The sequence below is a fragment of the Vipera ursinii genome (genome assembly GCF_947247035.1).
Source record: "Vipera ursinii genome assembly, chromosome: 3".
Taxonomy (NCBI): Eukaryota; Metazoa; Chordata; class Lepidosauria; order Squamata; family Viperidae; genus Vipera; species Vipera ursinii.
In genome coordinates, this window is record NC_139516.1 from 105,361,470 (window position 1) to 105,388,436 (window position 26,967).

At 44.2% G+C, this 26,967-nt stretch overlaps 1 protein-coding gene across 1 annotated transcript in view; it reads left to right on the plus strand.

Annotated features, from left to right (window-relative positions):
• The first annotated feature begins 3,022 nt into the window (after nt 1–3,022).
• The window catches only part of NIBAN1 (niban apoptosis regulator 1), a 149,023-nt gene continuing 125,078 nt past the window's right edge, over nt 3,023–26,967 (plus strand). Inside the window, exon 1 of the mRNA XM_083359070.1 lies at nt 3,023–3,546. Within this exon, the coding sequence (XP_083215196.1) occupies nt 3,492–3,546 (55 nt within the window). The 5' untranslated portion in view covers nt 3,023–3,491. The remainder of the gene's footprint in view (nt 3,547–26,967) is intronic.

Here is a 26,967-nt window from a genome sequence, read left to right on the forward strand (position 1 = left end):
CACGTAGCCGGAACAGAAAATCGGGTTTGCGAGAGGCCATAACCTTCTGCATCCCGCTAGAAACCATCGGTGGCTGTTGTACGGCAGCACCTATAGACTCGTCCAGTCCAGCTGCAGTGGTCTCATGTGTCAAGTTCTCGGCCCTAGTGGCTTTTGTAAAGCAGGAATTGCTTCCAGCGGAGTCTTTTCCCTCTTTTTTTTTTTACAATAAGTTTCTCCTCCCTCTCCCCTCCCTCAAAAATAGAGGGACCTGGGTGGTGAGGTACAGTTGAAGATCTAATCTGGCCATGAGTAGAAATCCCGGAACTGGGACGGGCTCGGGCACAAGGCGGGAGGCAAACGGCTTCATCGACGACACCTCCCGTCTCATGGCACAGGCTAGATTGCCTCTCTTGGAATCCATGCCTTTCTGGAGAGGCCAAGGAAACAACCCCGGCCAAGGGCCCCACGCCCTCACCTCCACACCCGAGAGTGCTCCAGCCCATCCACAGCCGCGTCTCCACTGGTCGTGCCTGCTACTTAGAGTTCCCCCAACTCAGTTTCCCAGTGGCTGTGTCCCAGAGCCGAGTTACACTCGAGGGGCCGGTCATCCTGACAACCCCCCCATCCCCATCCCTGGGGCTCCTGCCAGGGAGAAGGCGCGGGTTGGCAGCTTTAGCTCGGCGCCAGCCTCCTTTCTATTCACAGGCCTTGAGTGGATGGATCCCCGCTGTTCTCTTGGTTTGAGGCTTCCCCATCTCTCTCTCCCTGCCGCCCCGTCTGAGGTCGATGCTCTGGTAAATAATAAATCAGTTGGAAAACAAAAGCCACTCGGATTTATGGTCCGAAGCGCTAATTAGAAACATCATTTGAGCAATAAACTTAAACACTTTTGAGCAAATGCCTGCGGAAAAGAGAGGGAGCAAGCCAGGAAGCTGGTCCTCACCTACAGTGGCCGGGCCCCGGTGGCTTTTAAAAGCCCGGGGCCTCGCCGGGAACGGAATTTATAAGGGAGGTAAGATGGAGGATTTTCACCTGGAGGTTGTGGGGCATCTGGCAGCTTTCCAAACGAGCGGCACCACTGCCCGTTCAGGTGGAGGTGCGCACGCACCTCTCCAAAGGTTTGGAGAGGTGCGCGCGCACCTCCGCCTGTTCAGAGGTGCACGCGCACCTCGGAACAGGCAGCGGCGCCATCCGTTTGAAAAGCTGCCATGGCCCGTTTGAAGCCTGCCGCCTTCCTCCGAAGGCAGTAGCTTTGCAAACGGGCCGCGGCAGCTTTTGAAACAAGTGGCGCCACTGCCCGTTCGGGCAGAGGTGCGCGTGCACCTCAGAACAGGCAGTGGTGCCGTCCATTTGAAAAGCTGCCGCAGCCCGTTTGCAGGCTGCCGCCTTCCTCCGAAGGCGGTAGCTTTGGAAACGGGCCGTGGCAGCTTTCCAAACGAGCGGCGCCACTACCCGTTTGGGCGGAGGTGTGCGTGCACCTCTCCAAAGGTTTGGAGATCTGCGCGCGCAACGCCCATTCAGAGAGATGCACGCGCACCTCTCCAAACGGGTGGCACCACTCTCCATTTGGAGAGGTGCGCGCGCACCACTGCCCGTTTGGAGAGGTGCGCACGCATCGGGCGACTGGGAGCCGCAGGAGACGGCTTAAAGAGCCGCATGCGGCTCCGAAGCCGCGGGTTGCCAACCTGTGGTCTATCCCCTTTACCTACCTTCAGTAAAGCTCCTTAGGCTGGTTCTTGCTGTGGCATTAAAGCTTTGCATGCACAACTTCCTGAAAATTCCAAGGGGGAGGGAACCAAGCCTCTTCAGGCAATTTGCAATTCATATGCTCTTACTGAGGAGGTAGCAGAAAAGAGATCTCCAAAACCCAAGCCGTGAATATGTTGCACTGGTGGACTCAAGAGTGGGAGTCCTAGGGCTCACTGTGTGCAATTTAATAGCCTGGCTTGTACACTGTCTAACCTCAATTGGACATTACAAACCTGGATGCACTAAACTAAGAGCTAAGGCAGGAAATAACCCCACAGGTGGTCAGTTTTCCCAGAGCCATCTTTCTGTCTGGTTCTCCTGTTCAATAAACTACAACCTTCTTTCTAAAGCAGTCTCCATTTTGATTATTCCCAGCTTGGACTGGACCCTGATGAAGATTTTTCTTTCAATACGGGAATGCTTGTTATATAACTTAATTTCATCAAAGTATTAAAAAAACTTCAAATGGTGTGATAATTAAATGGAAAAAGTCTTAAAATTGTACTCAAATAATTTTTAATGTTCCTCAAAGAACAGGACAGATTGAGAACAATCATTGCTCATCTAGTCTTCAGTATATATTCATTAATACAGGCAGATAAAATGGATAAATCATGATTTTGTAATGCATAATTTATATCAACTCTTAGACAAAACTCTTTTAAAAACTCGAGGTTCCAGAAAAAATATTTATCATTTCTCAATAGAGAGTGGTGCATAAATAAAATTCAGTGGAAAAATATCTGTTATTTATGGAGATTCTTAGTCATCCAGGTCATGGTTACACCAAAGGTACTTTTTCAAAGGGCAACTGGACTTTCTTGTTTTTTCCTTGAAGATATTTCGCTTTTCATCCAAAATGCTTCTTCAGTTGAACCCAACCGAACCAAAGAAGTTTCTGGATGAGAAGTGAAATGTCTTCAAGGAAAAAACAAGAAAGTCCAGTTGCCTTTTGAAAAAAAGTACCTGTGGGAGAAAAATGTCTGATGTTTAGCAATTTGGATTTGACAAACTATGGCATTTTGCATTAAGAAAAGACAGATGGGAGCTACCCTGTACTTCTGTCATTAACGCTTTACAACCCCCCCCCAAACAATCTCCCTCCTTAATAGGATAGGGACCGAGCTATCCTAGGAGGCCAAATGGCCGCTGCCTCAGGCAGGAAAGCCACCAGAGGTGGCGGGGTGTCTTTCTGAGGCAAGTTAGCTGGGAGGTTTGAACCAGCGAGTTGATCTTCCTGCAGAGAGCTCAGGTGATCGCCCGACAGTCGTTCCACCCCCACCACACCGGTCAGCCTTCCTTCGAGGTGCAGTCGAGACAGGCCGCTTCTACTCAGCACCGACCCCTCCCCGCCCCTTCGGGCTTCTCTCAGGAGGGCCCTGAATTTAGTTCCGCACTTTGCAGAAAAAAAGCAAAGGCGAGGCAGCTAGAAGGGAGAAGCCGGGAGAAAGCTGCCCTCTGCTCTTCGTCTGCTCCTAACGAGGATTCGTCTCCCGGAGCTGGGCGCTTTCGTGAGCCTGACCCTCAGCCAGGAGGAGCCGGGAAGGAGGCGCCTCATCGGGCGGTTCCCGGGGCTGGAGGAGGTTTTGCACTTGGGCTGCGGAGGGGGAGGCAGGACGGAGTAGCGCCCGAGGGCGAGAGCCGGAGCGGACGCGGAGAGGAAAGGTTGGATTGGAGCCCATCCTGCGTCCAGCTGCTGGTGATACCTTCGCCCATCCGCGCGTCAGTTCCTCCCTTCAGCCGCCCCGATCGCCGGCAGGATGGGCGGATCAAGCTCCGGTTTGCTGGACGAGAGCAAGTGCACATACATCCGAGGTACGGCGCCCGGCGTCCCTTCGCTCGGCGTGCGTTGCTGGGGCGGATTCAGCTGCCAATGTCCCCGGAGAAGGAACTTTGTCGAGCGGTTGGGAAAGGGGCGAGCGCGATCGAGGGGCGCCTGTTTTGGCCAGCGAGGGGAGTTGGGCGGGAAAGTGTTGTAAAGCTGTCGCTCCGTGTGTGGGAAGCGGGCCTTGTGCCGCTGGGCGCTGACATCGGTCGCCTGCAAACCAGCGAACCGCTTTCGGTGACGCACTCGGAGAAGAACGCGTGTTTTCTCGAGGAGCCCCGATGGTCACCCTGAGATCTCAGAGATCCCCTGTCAGTCAGCTAAACTGCTGTCGCCCCTTATTTTCTTATGCGAAGCGCCCGAAAACTGGAATCCAGTACTACGGCATACGTGGCGGCTGAGCAGTAACTCGGCGCGCCAGCACGAGGGAAATTCTCTTTGAACTTGGTGGGGTTTGTTCCAAGTCATCCCGGACATGATGGGCCGGTGCGGTTGAAGGGCTGAGCGCCGACTGTCCAACGTATGCGAACTGCGTTGTAGCGCAGTCCAGTGCATTTATAAGCAGTGGGGAGTTGTCTACTAGTAGTAATGAATGGTCCACGCGTTGTTGTTTAATGATTTGCTCGGATAGAAGAATAGAATGTACAGTTGGTTAACTGGGAAGAGGGCTACATAAGGGAAAGAATATTTAGGGGTTGCAACAGCAGCGGAAGGACAGGAGAATGGAAAGTGTGCTACATAAGGGGGTTATATAGCCCACGCTTGTTGTATTCTCCCTATGAAGGAACAAATAGCTTGCGGTTTTCTGAGAAAACGAAGGGGCTGTCAAGTCATTTTTATAATAAAGTTCCCAGACTTTTTAAGTGATATTTTAGAAACTTGTGTGGATTTCAAATCTACAGGAGTCTTTTGTTGATTATTGAGTTAGATGAATTTGCTCTTTCTGTTAATCATCTGTAAAGGTATCCCATAGGTTCTTAACATGATAAACATAAAAACATCGGAGAAACAAAAAAAAAAGGGGGGGGGGCAGGAAAGAAAGATCTTAAGAGGCTCTGAATGCAGGAAAATCACCAGAGCCCTCAGATATGCTCCTAATTAGTCAAAGAGTTTGAGTACAGTGATAAGTTTAGGGGGAAAAATCAGGAGTGGCAGAAATGCCATTTTTTCGAGATTATGTATCCCATAGATTTATTGAGACTGAGCAAGTATATGCAGCCATTATACTTAGTATTAGATTTTTTGTGGTTCATATTGTTCTATTGGGAATTGAACTTATAGTCACTGTGCTTTATACAATTGAACTTGTAGGTCACTGTGCTTTATACATCATCTCTATACAATGCACTAATAAGATATAGCTTTATATCTCTAGTCCAGGAGTTCAGATAAGGACGGTGCATACTACTGTAAATGATTCTGTGACATAATAGTGTCAGAATTAGAGCCTTTGTTACTAAAATACAGGTGAACTGAATTAATCCCGCTGAGAGATTGATTTGCTGAAACTCAGATCATTTTAAAGAACTGATATTCTCATAAATTATGTCAGGTCCATAAAGAAGTTAGGAATAAGCTCAACAAAATAAATTCTGCTACAAAGTACATTCCAACAGAGCATGCTAAACTCAATAAAAGCACTTGAAATTGTTATTGCACAATTAATTCTAGATGGAGATACCCAAACTAATTTTCTAAGATTATTGACTGTATCTGGAAGACTTCCTTTGGCCGGGCCTTTCATGAAATAGCTGTTACCAAACAACAGACAGAAGTTTACTTTGGTTCCTTGCCTAGTTGCTGAAAGGGATCTTTGTATGTATGGAGATGCATATGGTAAAGATAACACACCTTTTATTCCTATGTTTTAGAATTATAGGTAGTCCCTGACTTACGACCACAATTTAGCCCAAAGTTTCAGTTGCCAAGTGAGACAGTTAAGTGAGCTTTATTTTATGACCTTTCTTTCTACAGTTGTTACATGAGTCACTGCAATTGTTAAGATAGTAACATGATTGTTAAGTGAAACTGGCTTTGCTTGTCAGAAGATCACAAAAGGTGATCACATGATCCCAGGACTGCAACTGTCATAAATGTGAGTCAGTTGCCAAGCATCTGAATTTTGATCATGTGACCATGGGGATGCTGCACTAGTCATAAGTGTGAAAAATGGTCATAAGTCACTTTTTTCAGAGCCGCTGGAACTTCGAATGGTCATTAAAGGATCTGTTGTAGGTTGAGGACTACCTGTACTGCAATTTTAGTGCACACATTATTTGAAAAACCTATTTACAATAGTCCTTTAAATTTGACCAGTTTGAAGGTAAGTCAAATCTTAAAAGTCCCCAGAGGGGTCCATATCATGGCTACTGCATCTGGTTTGGGGGTGATTAGTCAGGGGCTGCACTGCAAAACACATAGGGCAGCAGGCAAAATGAAAAAAAAAGTTATTTCATTTTTCATAATTATTCAGCTGTTGTGGATAAACAGGAGTGTGGTCAGGCTTGTGAATGATAGTGATCTTCACTTAAAACTGTCAAAGGATTTGGAGTGAGATTTTAAAAGGGAGTCAGCTATTTAATGCAGATAAGTAAGAATTGATGAAAATTGCAAGACTAAAATCCTAACATCACTTATACATTTGTCAGGTCTGACTACCAGCAATCTTGTTAAAAAACATTTTTGATAAAAGAAAAATTCCATCCAAAAAAGTATGAAGAATGGGATTAAAAAACAACAGAAACTGAAATACACAATTTAAATATTTGCTTCTATTTGCAACATTGTGTACAACTGCTTTGATTGTTCGAAGATGAAGAGTGTCCTGCAATTGGGAAAAAAAACAATTAAAACAATCATTTTCCTCCATAAAAAACAAAGCAATAATATGTTTTTCAGGCTTCTTAATTCAAGGAAGGAAAAAAGGAGATGAAGAGGAATTATATGAAATGAGTGTGTGAAGTTAGAGAAGTTTTTAAAACTTCCATAATTATGATTGGAGTCCACCCAATTAAACTGAGCAGCAGAAGACTCAAGACTAGAATCTTTTTTTTCTTCTTTACACAACCAAATAAATATGTACAATTATCTTCCCAAAGATGTGGTGATATTTAATTTTGTTGGACTTAGAAAAAAATCAGACATAAATACTGGTAATATTTGTACCATCAGTTATTATCCATACTAATTATAGAAAGGTTCCATATTCAGAGGTAACTGTCAGCTGTTTGGAGAAGCTGTGAAGGGAAACTGTAAGAATAACAGAGTTGGAAGGGACCTTGGAGGTCTTCTACACCAACTCCCTGCTCAAGCAATAAATCCTAAACTGTTTCAGACAAATGGTTGTCCAATTTCTTCTTAAAAATCTTCAGTGTTTTTAATTTCTGGAGGCTAGTTGTTCTGCTATTAGGAATTGTCAGAAAATTTCTCCTTAGTTCATTAGAATGTTATATAGATTCTGATTTATAGATTTATATTTATATTTATTTATTTATATTTATTTATATTTATAGATCTGAGTTTGTGTCAGAACCCATTCCTATTTCATTTCTATCTATCCCCTCTGACCCAAAATCAAATCTCACCTTTCCCTGGGTTCTGTCATACTCCCAAGGAGGGTTTATTGCCTCTATCTGCTACAATGTAACATTTTGCTTTCATTTATTGCCTCTGCTTCCTCTATCCACTACAATGTAAAATTTTGTTTTCCTGCATTATCTCTCTCTCTGAACTTTCTCTCCCTAAACTGTCAGCTAGAACAAGGAAGGGAATAAGGAATGTAACCTCCGTGCCTGGTTTATTTCTATGCTCTCAGAGGAAGGAGTGAAGAGCCACTCGACCATCACTTTGTGAACTGGAGATGGGCCGATGTTATCTCCCCTTTTCCCACAATGGGCCTAACACCTGGGGATAAGCTGTCCCACACTGGCCGGATGGACTATGGGGTGGGGTCTTGCTTAACCTATCACTCTGTGTGGGAAATCTCAGATCCTGTCTATTATGCCTGCTATCAACTACTCTTAATAAAAGTTCCTGTTGGAAGAAATTGTTTCCAAGAGTCCTGCTTTCTTAAGATGTGGGATTGAAGTGGGTCCTGACATTAGACAGGATCTGCAGTAATAGTCAACATGGAAGGAAGACCTTTACCAGGGAACTTTGCAAAATCCACAATGTCAGACAACGGGGCAGGGAAGGAAGAACCCGCCGTGAAGGGGGAGCCCTCCCTCTGTCTGGGACCCTGCCAGCTGTTGGGATCTGAGACGTCCTACTCCTCGGAAGAAGTGGTGGAGACACGCAGCCACAAACCTCAGTGGTCAATGGGCATTGGAAAGAAAGAAGAGTGGGAGAAGAGGTTGAGAAAGGTAACCCTGAGACAAGGCAGCCACCAACCCAAATGGAAGCAAGAAATGGAGAGATCCCTTTACCTTAGTGAAGAGTAAGGAGATCCCACTGACCACTCGAACTGGATCTTAGAGAAAGCTATTAACCTGATGAAAAGAACCCTCGGCTCTCTCGGGGATGAGAAACCCGAACCCTGTGGCTACATCATTACCTTGGGCTCCAGCCAGAGAGACACTGAGGGGGAATCTGAAGATGACATCCCAGGGATGTCCGCTGAGACCGCCAAGACAGCAGCTACCGCTTTGACAGCCCCCACTCCCCGCTGACCCACAGCTGCCGATCAAGATGGGAGACATCACTGACAATGATGAAGGGACCAATCCATCCAAAAATTCCCGCCACTGGACATGAAATTTGGGGGAGAATCATGCCGCTTGGGGTTCTTTCTAACCCAAGTCCTCAGCTACATGGAAGAATACAGACGAGACATCCCCAGCGATGAAGTCTGTATCCGTATCGTGCAATCTGCTCTGGATGGGGGGGAGGGGCGCAGATTGGATGGTGGACCTGAATGAATCCAATGCCTCAGAGCTCCACAACTTCAACCACTTCATGTCCTCACTGAGAAGGCGATTCGAGAACCCCCTGGCTGACCAAAAAGCCCATGAGAGGATCAAACAGTGAAGCAAGGCAGACACCTGGTAGCTGAATATATGCAAGAATTCCAGGCCATCGCCAGCAAACTGAACTGGCTGGAAGACATCCTCCTTAGCCACTTCAAGGACGGCCTAAACTATGTCCTGTATGATGCTTACCTACCCTGAGGGGACCCACACCGACTACATGAATGGTACATCCTGGCAGAAGAAGCAGAGATCGACCTACTGAAGAGGCACCGCCGAGGAAAACCATGGGGCTGCTCACCCTCTGAACCATGACATGAACCAGCAAAACCACCAGCTATGATCAAGAAGTCAACAGGCTGTTTCAAATGTGGGAGAGAGGGGCATCACGCCGTAGAATGCCACTTGAAAGCCCCTCAACACAACCCAGATCTATCCCCAGCCGGAAAATCAGGGAAGTACCCAGCCAAGCCAAAAGAACCTGCCGTGAAGGCAACAGAGGCTGTAGAGTCCCCACCCTCTGCCAAGCATGGGCAGGGAACTCTGGCCTGTACTGCAGGGGCGGCAGATTCTTTGGATGACAACTCGGAGGACGAACCCCTGGTAAGTGGACCTATTGGGCCCATCCTCAAGACAGTGACTATATTAGCCCCCTTCATGTCTGAAGCTGTCAGAGTGAAAGCCCTAATAGACTCTGGCTGCACCTGCTGCCTCATTAGCCCAACGCTAGTGGGGAACTTAGGCATCCCGGTGAGAAGGCTGAAACAGCCATTCTCGTTCAGCCAGCTACATGGGTCCATAGCAGGGGGTGGTGGTGCCAGATATGTAGCCACTTTACCAATCCACCTATGTCTGGGGGACTACAAGGAAGACATAACGTTTGTACTAACCCCAGGCATGGAATGCCCAGTGATCCTAGGGCTGGCATGGCTAGAGAAGTGGAACCCACAGGTAGATTGGAGAACAGCAGAGCTCAGATTCCTGAAAAGGGATCGTACGAACTTGACGCCCCAAGGAGCCCTACCAACCCCAGGAGTGGAGAAAGCATCGATGGGAGAGGAAAAAGGGTTACCCGAAATACCGGAGGAATACCGAGACCTTGCTGAGGTTTTCAGTGAGGAACAGGCATATGAGCTCCCTCCTCACTGACCCATGTACTGTGCAATAGAAATCAAACCTGGGGCAAAACTCCCGAAGCTCAGATTGTACTCCATGAGCCCTAAAGAACAGTAGGAGATGAAAAAATTCATAGACAAAAACTTGGAAAGTGGATTTATCAAACCTGCCAAGCCCAAAGTAGCCGCCTCAGAGAAAAGAAGGACGGCACTTTGTGCTTGTGGATGGATTACTGTGCCTTGATTGCAATCAGTGAAACCAACCTGTACCTCAGTGGAAGGTGTGAAGAGCTCCCTGACCATCGCTGTGTAAACCGGAGATGGGCCAATGTTATCTCCCCTTTTCCCACGATGGACCTAACACCTGGAGATTGGTCATCCCACACTGGCCGGATGGACTATGGGGACTTGCTTGGGGATACCTTAACCTATCGCTCTGCACGAGAAATCTCAGATCCTGTCTATTATGCCTGCTATCAACTACTCTTAATAAACGTTGTGAAGCAGGTTTCACAAGAGATCGATGGGACGTTAAGGTGCTTCCAAGTAAAATAGGCAGAATGCAGAAATGCAGTCATTATGAAGCTTTATTCATCGATAGGTTATATAAAAAGAGCTATATGGCATGGAAGCATCCATGCTTGTATGATAGAGAATGCATGCAAGTGAGGAGATAGAAAAAGAGAAGCAGAACAAAGAAGCAGCCCCTGGGCAGAGGTATTTATGGGGGGTCTCGGCCCCTCCCTAGCCATAAAACTCTCTCGCCAATGGGGCTGCTGCAGGGGAGCAAAGAAGCCTCTTTGCTCCATCTGATGACCTATTTGGGGAACTGCCATGGGCTGGCACAAAACATGTAACAATTCCCCTTCTTGCCAGCCAATGACAGGGACCAGTGAATGTGTGTGAGGGGGCGAGCAGGTGTCATAGACATGTATAAAAACGTTCAGAAGACCAAACACAAACGCTTACACAGAAGGTTGTGCCGGTCAATGGGAACAGGTTTGGTGAACAGATCAGCTATCTGGTCAGCTGTATTACAGTGCTCTACACGTATAAAACCCTCTTTGGCAAGCTGTCTGACATTTTTATAGCGTATGTCTATGTGGCGAGATCTAGAGCCTACTGCATAAGCCCCCGAGATTGCAATGGCGGCCGTGTTGTCCTCTAGAATTTGGATGGGCAGAGGAGGAGCTGCCCAGATGCTCGTTATCACATCATTGAACCAAGTCAAATCATTGGCCGTGTCTGACAGGCTGGCATATTCAGCCTCGGCCGTGGAGCAAGAAACAAATTTTTGCTGCCTAACATGCCAATGTATTGGGCAGCCATTTAGCAATATGAGGAAACCAGAGGTGCTCCGTCTACTTTTGGTGTCGCCAGCCCAGTCTGCGTCTGAGTAAGCAGAGAGCTGGGCCGTCTCCCCCTTCTCTGGTTCCAGCACAAGGAGGGCATCGGTCGTGCCCCTGAGGTACCTAAGTACCCTCTTAACAGCAGTCCAGTGGAATTCCTTTGGGTGTTCCACATGCCTGGACAATAGATTTACAGCTAAAGCTATGTCAGGCCTGCTCCAATTGCTGATATATAGCAAGGAGCCAATCACAGATCTGTAAAGCGTATTATCTGTGAACTCAGGACCCTCCTTGTGAGTATGGTTGTAAAAGTCGCTCTGCATTGGGCTATGCATGGGATTAGATTCCGCCATTTTGCATTTGGCCAATAACTCCTCTATCTTTTCTTTTTGAGATAGAGCGAACCCCCCCTTAGTGGCCAAAATATGCACACCCAAGTACTTATCAACCCGCCCCAAAGATTTCAAAGTGAACTTTTCTTCCAGGGCCTTGGCAAATTCATCACACCCTTCCTTGTCAGGTCCTACGTATAGTAGGTCGTCCACATAAACTAACACCCTTTCTGTGGTACCCTTTGAGTTGCATGTGAAAACACATTCATCTGCTCGGGATGCAGTGAAACCAACTCGTTCTAAGCTTTTTCTAAGGCAGTCATACCATAGTTTCCCTGACTGCTTGAGACCATATAACCCTTTGTGGAGTAACCATGTATTATCCCCTTCTTGCTGGTAGCCAGGAGGGGCCTTCATGTAGATCTGCCGGTCCAATTTGGTGTGGAGGTAAGCCGTCTGGATGTCGAATTGGAAGACTTCCTCCCCCAGAGCGGCTGCAGTCACGAGGGCGGTCTTGACGCTCTCTGCCCGGACAGTTGGAGAGTATGTCTCCCCATAGTCTTCCATATAGCGTTGGGAGAATCCCTGAGCTACCAAACGGGCCTTATACAGGTAGAGGCCATTGGCAAGTGGTTTTGCCTTGTAAACCCACCTTGTGCCAATGACTTTCCTCTCCTTTGGAGGTTGCTAGGGGGTGAAGACCTTGAGTTGTTTTAAGCTCTGCATTTCCTTCTCCATCGCGAGCTGCCATTTCTCCTGTTCTTCGATGGGCAGCTCCTGAATGTCAGAGAAGGATTTTGGGGTGACCACAACGCTGTTAACAGACGCGATGTGCCCAATGTCAATTCTCTTTGGCGGGATGCCTTTGTTGGACCGCTTTGACCTCCTTACCTTCTGCCACTCACCGCCTTTTTCTTCTGCGGGTTTCTGAGGCGTTGCTGGGGAACTGGACGGCTCATCCTCCCCATCTGAACCAGGTGGGATGACATCTTCGTCTTGTTCCACACTTTCGTCGGTGGCAGGGTATGTGGACGTCTCAGGTGATGTCGTAGTCGGTGTGCCCTTGCTGGAACGGTTGATATATGGGCTCAGATCATTGGAGTGAATCTGGGCCCAATTGGAGTCCTCTTCGAAGGAGGCAGATTGAGAAGTCACAATCCTGCCCCCTTCTACCAGGAAACGGTAGGCCTTGGAGCCAGGAGCGTAGCCCAAGAACCTCAGTCTCTGGGAGACAGATCTCCCCTTCTTCCACAGCTGCTTGGGGATGTGAACCCATGCGTAGGACCCAAAAACACGTAAATGTCCAAGATTTGGTTTCCTACCATGAACTAGGAAATATGGGGTCTGGTTCACAACACTGCTCCAGGTGCGGTTTAAGGTGTAATTGGCATATTTTACCGCTTCTGCCCAGTATGATTCTGCGACCCCTGCGTCTGCAATCAGACTACGCATCATAGTTTGTAGGACTCCATTTCTTTTCTCTGCCATACCATTCTGAGCTGGGGTGAAAGGCGCGGTAAGAAAATGGCGGATGCCCTTACGCTTTACCCAGTCCTGGAATTTTCGGGACATGAACTCAGCCCCGCGGTCGCTCTGCAGTTGTGCGATCTTGGTTTTATACTGGGTCTCTATAAAGTTGTAGAGTGATTTTATGGCGTCAAAGGCTTCAGATTTTTCTGTGAGGATATACACGTGGCCGTACCGTGAAAAATCATCAACTGCAGTGAGAGAATACTGACTTTTCCCTAGGGATGGTGTGAAAGGCCCGACCAAATCAACATGTACTAGTTGGTACGGGTATTGGGTCTTGCGCAGTGACGTTTTTGGAATAGGCGCAGCCTTCCTCTTTGACCTCTTACAGATTGCACAGTCCAGGAATACCTCACAATCTTTGAGCTGGACTCCCTCAGCAAACTCTCCCATCTTTTTAACCACAGGGAAGCTTGCATGACCTAGTCTTCGGTGTAATATATGGGCACACTTATCATGAAGTGGCTTCCCCACTGACACCCTCTTGGCATTGGTTGCCTTGAGCGGTGCTTCAGGTGACAGCTGAGGTTCGGATTTCTTATCCACACTGCCTTGCTGTGTGGGCTTGGATGCAACCGCTTCGGCCTTGCACTGGTTAAGCAGCCTTGGGGTTGGTTGTGGGGAAAAATATGGCGAATCATTAATGATGTCAATATTTCCGATGACCCTCTGGTCCCGGGTGACATGACCTCCCCCTTTGCGAAATAGAACTTCCACATTGTCATCGTCACATAATTTGATAATGCTTAATAGGTTGTTGGCAATGGAGGGAGCGTGTAAAACACCTTCAACTTTTCCAAGCCCAGGTACAGAAACCGTGCCCTCTCCAATAATTAAAGCTTTATCACCATTTGCGACTTTGACAGATGAGTTAATTTTCTTTAACCTTTTAAACCCTTGACTCATATTGGTAATGTGAGAAGAAGCTCCAGAGTCCAGTAACCATAAGTCAGTGGAGCTATCAGCTCTTGTGGTGGGGGCACAGGTAGACACAAAATTGTTAGTACTTTTGGCCCCGCCACGGCCCCTTCCTTGTCCCTTGCCCCTACCTTGATTGGGACCACGCTTGGGGCCTTGTTGAAAATGGGGGCAGTCCTTCTTGAGGTGCCCCTCAGAGCCACAGGTGAAACACTTGAGTAGAGCATTAACCTGCTCTGAGTTGCGGTGTCGTCTGCTGGCTGGCTGGCTGGTGACTCTGTTGTATTCTCCCGTATCTCTTCGTCTGCTATCTTCGTCAATGAGTCTGCCCTCGAGATAGGACAGAGGCATGGGTTCATCCCTGCCCCCTTCCAGGGAAATAATAAAATTGTTCCAACTTTTGTCCAGGGAAGCCACGATAACTGCGACCAAGTTCTCTTCAGGTATTCGGTAATTTTTGGACATTAGTTGCGCCCTGAGGGATTTTAATTTTCCGAGATGTTCTGCCATGCTGGCCCCAAACCTGAGTCTTGTGTTGTAAAACTCAGTTGTGAGTCTGGTGAGGGAACCCATGCTCTTGCTGTTGAATAAATTGTATAATAACCGCCAAACTGCGCAAGCTGTGAGTCCATCTGGAATGCTTGGGAACAAATTATCATCCATAGAACCCATCAGAGTAGAAAAAGCCTGTCTATGGAGCCACTCTTCTCGTGAGCTCCACGGGAAAGGTGGGGGGTTCAGAACCATTTCAAGAGTCCCATCCTTTAATAGACATACCTGCAAATTTCTATTCCAACTGTGGTAGTTCTCCCCCCCCCAATTTTCAGTTTTTCAAAGTTGAGAGGCAACGTGGACGCAGGGAGAAACGTTTTGTCCAGTTCCTGGAGCATTTGAGAGGTTTGCATTGAGAAAAAAGGTAAAGGCACCCCTCTAGTGGGCGTTGGCGGTATTTTTCTCTGATTTTCAGATGGCCCCCCTTCAGGGTTAAAAAGCCTGTACTGGGCATGTCCGGAAAACATGTGATCAGGGGGTGGGCGTTGCCCAAGATTGCCGGCCGGCACTTGGTTTTGAAAAAGCTCTGGAAATCCTTCCTGGAGCCCCCCCGGCCCTGGATTGCCTTGAGAAGCCCATCGCTGGTGCTGAAAACCTTGGGGATGGCTAAAGCCGATGCTGGAGGAGGGGGCCAACCCCCCCCGAAGGCCAAGTAAGGAGAGCGCCTGGGCGGGGGCGAAAGGAAGACTGGGGGCCCCAGAGAGAGGGTCGGGGGCCTTGGAGGGTAATGAGCAGTCTTATTGCCATCATAGGTCATGAGGGTTTCTGCTGGAGAGAGCCCAGGAGTTTGCATGTTGCTACGGCTGGATGCCAGGGGTTGCTGGGCCTCCAGACTTAATTGAGGCCTTTCTTTGTTAGAAAATGTGGGCGCACAGGGGGCTGCCATCTTGTTTCCTGTGCCGGGCCATGCGGTCTCCCTGGGTGTAGCCATCTTGTTTCCTGTTGCCCCAGGAAGCTGTAGGTCACAGTTAGGCAGGGGATTTCGCGCCGAAAGCCCTGGGGTCCCGGGGTTACTCAGGGTGGCAGGCGCCATATAAGGGGCCTCATGGTCGCTGACGGGGGGCTTACCCGGCATCCACAGTCCTTCTGCACTGATGTCCTTCGTGGAGAGGCTTGTGGGGTCTCCTGTACTTCAAGGAGTTTTAGAAGCAGTTCCTTGCATTCCAGTGTAGACATTTGATCCACGCGTTGCTTGCGTTGGGCCCGGAGCGCTTCTGCTGCATCTTGACAGTCTTGGGTGGACTGTAAAACTTCCAAGCTTCCCTCTGTGGCGTGCAGAAGGAAGCCATCTGTGCTCTCACCTGGAGCAGAGCTTGCTTCAGGGGCTAGAGCTGTTAATCTTGATTGAAGACTTCTGGTCACAATCTGGGATCTCCGTCCATCCATTTCAGTTTCAAATCTAAGGATCTTACTGCTATCTGCAAGCTTGGAGGCTTTGCCTTAAACCATCCTCTCTGCTACCAACTTGTGAAGCAGCTTTCACAAGAGATCGATGGGACGTTAAGGTGCTTCCAAGTAAAATAGGCAGAATGCAGAAATGCAGTCATTATGAATCTTTATTCATCGATAGGTTATATAAAAAGAGCTATATGGCATGGAAGCATCCATGCTTGTATGATAGAGAATGCATGCAAGTGAGGAGATAGAAAAAGAGAAGCAGAACAAAGAAGCAGCCCCTGGGCAGAGGTATTTATGGGGGATCTCGGCCCCTCCCTAGCCATAAAACTCTCTCGCCAATGGGGCTGCTGCAGGGGAGCAAAGAAGCCTCTTTGCTCCATCTGATGACCTATTTGGGGAACTGCCATGGGCTGGCACAAAACATGTAACAAAAGTTCCTGTTGGAAGAATTTGTTTCCAAGATTTCTGCTTTCTTAAGATGTGGGATTGAAGTGGGACCTGACAGTTTGCTTTTTTTGCAGAAGTTTTATGACCAAAATTACAAATGTGTAGGCACAGAGGTCAGGACAGGGGAAAGATAAAGCTTGCACACATTACATTTATTAGATTAAATATGGTAACCAGTCCATCTGACAGTCTTCTGAGTCTGTCATCTGTCCCTCAATAACTGTGGTTTGGCACAACCTAAGAGGACAGGTACAGACTTCAATGGATAGTTAGGACTGCAGAAAAAAGCAATCTCAACAGCTTGCCTTCCATTGAGGACCTGTATACTGCACGGGTAAGAAAGAGGACTGAGAAAATATCTAGAGACCCCTCACATCCTGGACATAATCTATTTCAACTTCTCCCATCAGGATGCTGCTATAGAGAATTGTATGCCAAGACAACTAGACATAAAGATAGGTTTTTTTCTCCTGCGCCATTATTCTGCTGAACACTTAATTTCGACAGCAGTCTTATTTCTCATCTTTTGTCATCTCATCTTTCCTACTGTCTTTTATTAGTTTCTTATGATTTATCAATTGTTGTTTGTAACATGATTAATGATTGTAACTATCATTTATGACGTTATTCTATTCTATTCTATTCTATTCTATTCTATTCTATTCTATTCTATTCTATTCTATTCTATTCTATTCTATTCTATTCTATTCTATTCTATTCTATTCTGTGATTTTTACAGCTATTTAAAACTCTACATTTAGGCCACATTGAATTAACTTCTATTCCACAGCAATCTCTTTATATTCATTGAATTCAAATAAAATTATTAAGCCATGTTTCCCACAGCTCAAAACTGCTTAACTTTTCTGAATTGTGTCTTTCCACTCGCTAGCCATTATTAAATTAATAGTCAATAATATTTGTACTCTGACTGATCTTTTCCTACTATGTAGGAAAATAGATGTTTTCAGCTACTAATTGCCAGATGTAGCTGAATCTCAAGTCATTTAATAAAAGATACTGTGAATTCACAGTGAGAATAGTTTTTCCTCATTATACATATATACCTATATTTATGCACATATAATGTACATACTGTATATGTATATATATATATATATATATATATATATATATATATATATATATATATATATAGAGAGAGAGAGAGAGAGAGAGAGAGAGAGAGAGAGAGAGAGAGAGAGAGAGAGAGTAATGTAGTTGTTGTTGTTAGTTGCGAAGTCATGTCCGACCCATCGCAACCCTATGCACAACGTTCCTCCAGGCTTTCCTGTCCTCTACCATCTTCTGGAGTCCATTTAAGCTCACGCCTACTGCTTCAGTAACTCCATCCAGCCACCTCATTCTCTGTCGTCCCCTTCTTCTATTGCCCTCAATCTTTCCCAGCATTAGGCTCTTCTCCAGTGAGTCCTTCCTTCTCATTAGGTGGCCAAAGTATTTTAGCTTCAGGATCTGGCCTTCTAAAGAGCAGTCAGGGTTGATCTCCTCTAGGACTGACCGGTTTGATCGCCTTGCAGTCCAAGGGACTTGCAGGAGTTTTCTCCAGCACCAGAGTTCAAAGGCCTCAATTCTTTGGCGCTCAGCCTTTCTTATGGACCAACTTTCACTGCCATACATTGCAACTGGGAAGACCATAGCCTTGACTATATGCACTTTTGTTGACAGGGTGATGTCTCTGCTTTTTAGTGTGCTGTCTAGATTTGCCATGGCTTTCCTCCCGAGGAGCAAGCGTCTTTTAATTTCTTTACTACAGTCCCCATCTGCAGTGATCTTGGAGCCCAGGAAAATAAAATCTGTCACTACCTCCATTTCTTCTCCATCTATTTGCCAGGAATTGAGAGGGCCGGATGCCATGATCTTGGTTTTCTTAATGTTTAGTTTCAACCCAACTTTTGCACTCTCCTTCTTCACCCGCAACAAGAGGCTCTTTAGTTCCTCTTCACTTTCTGCCATTAGAGTGGTATCATCTGCATATCTTAGGTTGTTGATATTTCTTCCAGCAATCTTAATTCCAACTTTTGATTCATCTAGCCCTGCCTTTCTCATGATGTGCTCTGCATATAAGTTAAATAGGCAAGGCGACAGTATACAGCCTTGCCGGACTCCTTTCCCAATTTTGAACCAAAATTTTGGCTGCAGAGCATATAGTCAATCTGATTTCTGTGTTGACCGTCTGGTGATGTCCATGTGTAGAGCCGTCTCTTGGGTTGTTGGAAAAGAGTGTTTCCTATGACCATCATATTCTCTTGACAAAATTCTATCAGCCTGTGCCCTGCTTCATTTTGTACTCCAAGGCCAAACTTGCCTGTTATTCTGGTTACCTTTTGGCTTCCTACTTTAGCATTCCAATCCCCCATGATGATAAGAACATCATTTTTTGGTGTTAGTTCTATAAGATGTTGTAGGGCTTCATAGAACCGGTCAATTTCATCCTCTTCAGCACCGGTGGTTGGGGCATAGACTTGGACTACTGTGATATTGAATGGTTTCCCTTGGATTCGAACTGAGATCATTGTGTCATTTTGAGGATTGTATCCCAGTATTGCTTTTCCTACTCTTTTTTTTTATTGAAAAGTTTTACAATACATTTTATCTTTAACAATCCCTCCCCCCTCCCTCCTCCCAACCCTTCCTATCCCTCCCTAACCCTTCCCCCACCCCTTCCCCCCTCCCCTCTCCCTGACTTCCCCGAGCTAAATACAAGGTATAAAGGTAAAAACAATCATAACCATATGTTAACAACAATAAACTATTAAGTCTATCGCACTCTAGCTCCTATAAAATGACTACAAGCAGTACTAATATCACATAGAAAACTTATACAAATGCTAAATGAAACTTTTTAGTCCCATATTTGTTCTGGATATAATCAATCCACTTTTTCCACTCCATAATATAACGTTGTTGCGAATGGTCTTTCAAATAAGCCGAAATCTTTGCCATTTCCGCCAGGTCAGAAACTTTTAAAGTCCATTCTTCTATAGTCGGCAGTTCCTCCTTCTTCCAATATTGACCTACTAAAAGTCTTGCTGCCGTAATTAAGTTCAACATCAACTTAGTGTCCACAACAGTAGTATCCATAGTTATGCCCAATAAAAACAATTGCGGACAAAACTTTATCCTTTGCTTAAATATCTTCTGCATATTCCACCAGATTTTAATCCAAAAAACTTTAACCTTTTTACAGGTTCACCATATATGAAAATACGTTGCGTCTTCGCCACCACATCTCCAGCATTTAGGTTGATAGTTCGGATACATACTTGCAAGCTTTTTAGGATCTAAATGCCACCTATAAAACATTTTGTAAAAGTTCTCTCTTAAGTTTTGAGCTTGCGTAAATTTTACGTTCCTCACCCAAATCCTTTCCCAAGTGTCCATTGTGATAACTTATTGAATATTCTGAGCCCACTTTATCATACAATCTTTAACAAGTTCTGTTTCTGAGTCAATTTCTATCAATGCAAGATATATCCGTTTGATATGTGCTGGACCCTGATTTCTAATTTGCTTTACCATATTTTCATCAGTCATTGAAAAACCAATTTTCTGATCTTCTTTCCACCTGGCCTGTAATTGACCATATTGAAACCAGGTTTGAACAATCTTCTCTTCTCGTAAAAAATTATACGGCTTCAAACACCATACGTTCCTCTCCAAACTTAAGATTTCCTTGTATGTAGTCACATCATGTTTGAAGCCAACATTTATGTTTTCTATTGCATGTTTCGGTATTGCCCATAAAGGTATCTTGTAGTTTAGCTTATGTCTATACTTTTTCCAAACTCTCAGCAATGCCTGTCTTAAAATATGCACTTTAAACACATTATCTACCTTCTTATCATACAATAAATATGCATGCCAGCCAAATAACAAGTCGTGGCCTTCAAGATTTAATAATCTCCCTTGTGTTAAATTAATCCAATCACTTATCGCTGACAACGCAGCAGCTTCATAATATAATTTAAAGTTGGGCGTTTTAAGACCACCTCTTTCACGCGTGTCCTGCATAATCTTAAATTTAACTCGTGGCCTTTTCCATGCCCATACAAATTTATTGATACCCTTTTGCCAATCCTCCAAATTGGAATCTTTTTTAAGAATAGGTATCATTTGAAATAAAAATAGAAATTTAGGCAAAACATTCATTTTCACTGCTGCAATTCTTCCCAGTAGAGACAATTGCAATTTTTTCCAACTCTCCAATTCTTTTTGAATTTTTCCCCATAACTTTTCATAATTATTTTTATATAACTTTGCATTTGAGGGTGAGAAATACACTCCCAAATATTTAACCCTTTTAACAATCTCAAATCCAGTTAACCCTTCTAGAAGGGCCTTTTGCGATACTGTCATATTTTTGGCTAATATTTTAGTTTTGTGTATATTAACCTTAAATCCAGAGACCTTTCCATATTGCATTATTATCTCCATCAGGTCCACAACAGAATTTTTTGGCTGGGTCACCATAACAACCAGATCGTCTGTGAACGCCCTCAGTCTATAATCCTGATCTCTAATTTGAATTCCCTTAATTTTTTCCGAATTCCGTATTTTAATCAGCAATATCTCCAAAGTTAAAATAAATAATAAAGGTGATAATGGACACCCTTGTCTTGTGCCCTTTTCAATATTACATACTTCAGTCAAACTATTATTTACTATTATTCGGGCTGTTTGTTTTTGATATAATGCCCTAATTGGTTGTAAGAATTTATCCCCAAAATTCATTTTATCTAAAACTTTCATCAGAAATTGCCAATCCAGTTGATCAAAGGCTTTTTCGGCGTCTATAAAGATCAGCGCTGCAGGGATCTGGTTGTTCCTTTCCAAAAATTCCAACAAGTCTACTATATGCCTCACGTTATTTTTCATTTGTCTACCACTAATAAACCCAGTTTGGTCCCCATGAATTATCTGTTGCAAAACCCTCATCAATCTGTTAGCTAAAACCTTAGCAAATATCTTGTAGTCCGTGTTCAAAAGTGATATTGGTCTGTAATTTCTTACTTGAGTGACGTCCTGATTTCCTTCGGAATCAGAGAAATAAAAGCAGTTCTCCAAGACGGAGGCACCCTTCCTCCCCTTTGAATTGTCTGAAAAAATTCCCTTAGTGGCTTTATCATCTCCAATTGTAGGTTTTTGTAGTACACCGCAGTCAGTCCATCCGTGCCTGGCATTTTATCCACCTTCAATTGTTTAATTGCTAAAAGAATTTCTTCTTCTGTTATCAATTGATTAATCTCTTCATTTTGTTCTTGTGTAAGAACCGGGATGTTGGCATTCCTCAAATATACATCAATATCTGCTTCATTAATCTTATCTTTAGCATATAATTTGGAATAAAAGTCCACAAAGGCTTCCTTAACAAGGTCCTGTTGATACACAACCTTACCCTTATGTTCTATTTCATCTATGTTAGAAGCCCTTTGCTTCTTCCTTAACCTGTAAGCTAACCATCTGCCCGGTTTATTGGCATTGCAAAAAGTGTTATGCCTAGCAAACCGTAAGTTAGTTGCCACCTGATCAGCCACCAACTTATCAAATTGTCCTCTTAACAAATTAATAACCTCTTTGATCTTCACATCCGATGGATTCAGAATTAGGGCCTTTTCTTTTTCCCTAATTTCATTCTCTAATTCTTTCCTCCTAAATTCCAAGTTACGTCTGTATTTGTTATTCATATATATTAACACCCCTCTCATATAAGCTTTCCTAGCATCCCAAACCATGTCCATAGAAGTACCCTTATTCATGTTAGTTTCAAAAAAGTCCTTCATCTGTTTTTTTACATTCTTCCACATTTCTCTGATTTCTAAACAAGTTCTCATTTAAGCGCCAAGAGCCCCTATCTCTATTATCCTTGTCAATCTCTAACCAAACTGGACTATGGTCAGACATAGTTCTTGGACAAATCTTTATCTTCTTGATCCTGGAAAAAAATCATTAGTCAGTAATATAAAATCAATCCTGGAAAAAGATTGATGTCTATCAGAAAAAAAGTGTAATCCTTTTCTTGTAAATGTCTTTCTCTCCAAATGTCTCGCAACTCCAAATCATCCTTCATTTCAAAAAAAGATTTAGGCAATCTAGCGTGGCTTGGAGTATGCCTAAAAGAACCACACTTATCCAGTTGTACGTCCAAGACGCCGTTCCAATCACCCATAAAAATAAAAGATTTATAATCCAATTGAGTAATCTTACTGTGTAATGAACTATAAAAATCAGCTTGTTGTTGATTAGGAGCGTACAGTCCAACCAAAAGTGGTTTTTTTTCCTTCTAACAGCAAATCTATTATAACATATCTTCCTTGTTTATCTGCTTCTATTAGCTCCGCTGTCACAGTATTCTTGACATAAATAACCACTCCATTTTTCTTATTCATTGCAGAAGCAATAAATTGTGTATCCAATCTAGAGTTCAATAGGTACTTTTGGTCCATAACCCTAATATGTGTTTCTTGCAAGCAAATAACATCAGTCTTAAATTGTTTTAAGTATTGAAAAACTTTCTTTCTCTTCTGTGGTGAGTTTAAGCCATTGACATTCCAAGTTAGAAACTTAGTCGCCATCCTTAGCAACCCGAAGCTTCTGGAGCACGTCTGCCAGGAGTCCCTTAACTTCCTTAGGCCACGCCCCTCCCCTTTTCCTACTCTTTTATTGACTATGAAGGCTACTCCATTTCTTCTGAGGGATTCTTGCCCGCAGTAGTATACCTGATGGTCATCTGAATTAAATTCACCCATTCCTGTCCATTTTAGTTCGCTGATACCTAAGATGTCAATGTTCAGTCTTGTCATCTCTTGTTTGACCACGTCCATCTTGCCTTGATTCATGGATCTTACATTCCAGGTTCCTATGGAGAAAAAATCTTTACAGCATCGGACTTTCCTTTTACCACCAGACACATCCACAGCTGAGCGTCCTTTCGGCTTTGGCCCAGTCGCTTCATTCTTTCTGGCGTTACTAGTACTAGCCCTCTGCTCTTCCCCAGTAGCATAATGGACGCCTTCCGACCTGAGGGGCTCATCTTCCAGCGTCATATCATTTTGCCTTTTGGTACTGTCCATAGGGTTTTCATGGCAAAGATACTGGAGTGGGTTGCCATTTCCTTCTCCAGTGGATCACGTTTTGTCAGAACTCTCTGCTATGACCTGTCCGTCTTGGGTGGCCCTGCATGGCATAGATCATAGCTTCATTGAATTACGCAAGCCCCTTCACCACGACAAGGCAGTAATCCATGAAGGGGAGTAATGTAGTACTTTTATTCAATACCTTGTTTCCAGCTGGCCTCAGGGATGTAATAAATTTGAATTTCATTTTTCGTCATATGTAACTGTTCTGAATAGAATCTGTAGTGTAAGGATAGATTTGTGTCAGGAGCAAGCAAGCAGATCTACAATTCAAACTATTTCATTGTATTCTCGCTATACTACAGGAATCTCCCGAGGCTGCTTGCCTTCCCTTGGAAACAGATGAATAAGGTTCTATGGAACTCGGTGTGTATGTGAGGTCAGTCCCGGATCTCTTGTACCTGCCCAGTGATTCAAGGCAGGGGTGCCCAACCCCTGGTCCATGGACTGGCACCGGTCCACAGAATGCCAGAAACCAGGCCTTGTAAACTAATGAAGGCCCATCCGCGGGATACAGGCAGCACATAAACACCACAGCCCGTCCAGCCCACATAAAAACCTCTCTCCATAGAACCAGTCCCTGGTGCCCAAAAGGTTAAAGGACACTGATTCAAGGCTAATTCCTCTTTGAATTCCTGAGTCACTGGGTGTTTCCCAACACTTTGTGATCAAGGTGTCAACACTGCTAACATCGGATGTTTTTGCATTGACAACAGATGGAAATGTAGCCATTTTTTCCTTTTTGCTTTTACAGTTAGATGATGCTGGGAGTGGGGGATGTGAATGAGAGTCCAGCTAGACATAACAACACTAAGCTTAACATGAGAATCAAGGTTATGGAAATTAGAGCTGATAAAGAATTGGAGGACTGGAGAGCTGGAGAGGAAGCCGGCACTTCAAGCTAATTGGGGAATGTGGCTTATGACTGTTAATTAGAGGAGGGAATTGCGCTTTGATACTATGTGCTCAGGGGAAGGGAATTCAGGTTTTGGCTGCGATTATGTAAGTACCAATATTATGCTACTTGAATAAAAGATACTTTAAGGTAAACAATGCCTCAAAGTTCTTTGAAGAGTCTGATCTGTTGGAACTATGGCACAAGGCATGTCAATTCAGTCAATAGTCATGCTTCCTGCATTGAAGAATACAAAATACTAGTGGAGGCATTTGTGGAGGTATTCATGCCTTGCATAGATACAAACCCCATAATGTGAAGAACACTTAAATATAATTTATGCTTTATACACCTAAGCTTCATATGTTGTGACTAAGAAAACAAAGGAGGCCCCTTGAAGAATATTCTATCCTCCAGGACTACCAGGTTGTCACCTGATTATGTGATCCATTTCTTTAAAATGTCTGTAGCATTGCTCAGATGACTTCCAGGTTATTTTACTGGTGAACAAAGGGATGCAATATTACATAATTTTGGCAAAGATGCAAAGCTGAAGATTTTTTGAAAGAAATGTCAAATAATTTGGCCATCAAAAGTAGACCTCTGTTGTCTATAGACCTAAGATGGTGCAGAGGCTTATCTGAAATTGGAGAAATCTTTATAATCTATTATATGTACAAAAATCAATGACATGTAATTTGGATTTGCTTTTAAATGGGTGCTTAGAATCAGATCTGAAATTAGCACTTCATTATAAGTAAATCCATTTATATTCACCTGAGAAACAATGCTTCCCAGGACCTCAGGTTTGGTAAATTATCTGTTGGAACCCATTCCTATTTCATTTCTATCTATCCCCTCTAACCAAAAGCAAATCTCACCTTTCCCTGGGTTCTGCCATACCCCCAAAGGGGAGGGGGATGTGCCCGTGGGTTTATTGCCTTTGCTTCCTCTATCTGCTACAATGTAACCTTTTGCTTTCGTTTATTGCCTTTGCTTCCTCTATCCGCTACAATGTAACATCTTGCTCCCCTGAGCTATATCTCTCTCTGAACCTATCTCCCTAAACTGTCAGCTGGAACAAGGGAATAAAGAATGCAACCTCCGTGCCTGGTTTGTTTCTGCGATCCCAGAGGAAGGTGTGAAGAGCCGTCAACCATCGCTCTGTGATCTGGAGATAGGCCGATGTTATCTCTCCTTTTCCCATGATGGGCCTAACACCTGGGGATTGGCCATCCCACACTGGCTGGATGGACTGTGGGGTGGGCTCTTGCTTGGGGATACCTTAACCTATCGTTCTGTGTGGGAAATCTCAGATCCTGTCTAGTATGCCTGCTATCAACTAGTCTTAATAAAAGTTCCTGTTGGAAGAATTCATTTCCAAGAGTTCTGCTTTCTTAAGATGTGGGATTGAAGTGGGTCCTGACATTATCTCTTAATCCACCTGTTGGATCTCTTGCTGTATGATTCCTGTGGTGAAAATCCATGCAGAGCACTGTTGGAGAAAAAAACTTTTCAATCTGCTGCCTAAATTCATTCTAGCAAAGCTCTGCAGTGGAAAACATTTTGATCACATCTTTCTGTCTTCTGATGTGTAACACACTGTACCTTTTCAGATTTGATTGAGAACTGAGTTTGTTATTCTGAATTTCAGATATCGGTATATATGATAATGAATAATAATGTATAATATGAAGTCTTTAAGTATTAGCAAAACTGGAAAAATAAAAGCAATGGTAGACATGTCCCATTATAACATGCTGGTGGAAATATAGTTTTTACTCCATGTCTATCTAATACCAATACTTACCTTCAGGCAAATGACTATGGAGATTCTCAGTCATCCAGATCATAGTTATCCCAAAGATACTTTTTTCATGAGGCATCTGGACTTTCTTGTTTTTCTTTCAAGACGTTTCGCTTCTCATCCAAGAAGCTTCTTCAGAGCTGAAGAAGCTTCTTGGATGAGAAGTGAAACGTCTTGAAAGAAAAACAAGAAAGTCCAGATGCCTTGTGAAAAAAACAAACTCAAGTTGCCTCATGAAAAAAACATCTTTGGGGTTACTTTTTAGGCACTTCTCAGGTCTCCCACCACCACCACAATTCAGTTTTCTTGTATTGCTACCTTTCAGCTCATTTCTTCTTTAGTCAGCCCTTCCTAATCACGTGCTGCTTCTATTTACTGGGGGCAGGGGGAGGAAAGTGAGGCACACTTCCATGGTCCCTGTCAACAGTTATCTCTGAACAGCTGGTGCCTGAAATCCTGTTAGCACAAAGGCTGGGTTCACACATGGAAGTGGTTTGTTTTACAGACCATACTGCCAAGATTTGCACAACACCCTAAGCCAAAACTGGACAGATCACATCACGGTTGAGAGCACTGGACAACAATGAGTTCCATTCTGCTGTTGAAACTTTTCATAAGATGGCTTTGTAGAAGTGATTGGTTTTTGTTTAATCAACAGATTCAACAGGGAATTTAGAGAAATCAAAATGTACTGTCTTTAATAGTTTTATTTGTTTTTTAAAATATTTGTTGTCTTCCTCTCCTGAATAGAAAAATCATTCGACCCTGTTCCAGGATTGTGCATATTTGTACCTGTCTCTGCTCTGACATTTGGCTTTCTAATTGTACAGTAACATTTATCTGTCTGAAACACAAAGTTCTCCAAGCAGATTTCCCGATTATACTGATGGGTGTTTTATTTATTTTTAATTTATATTGGAAACATTCTGCTTTATGTATTTTTTTAATTG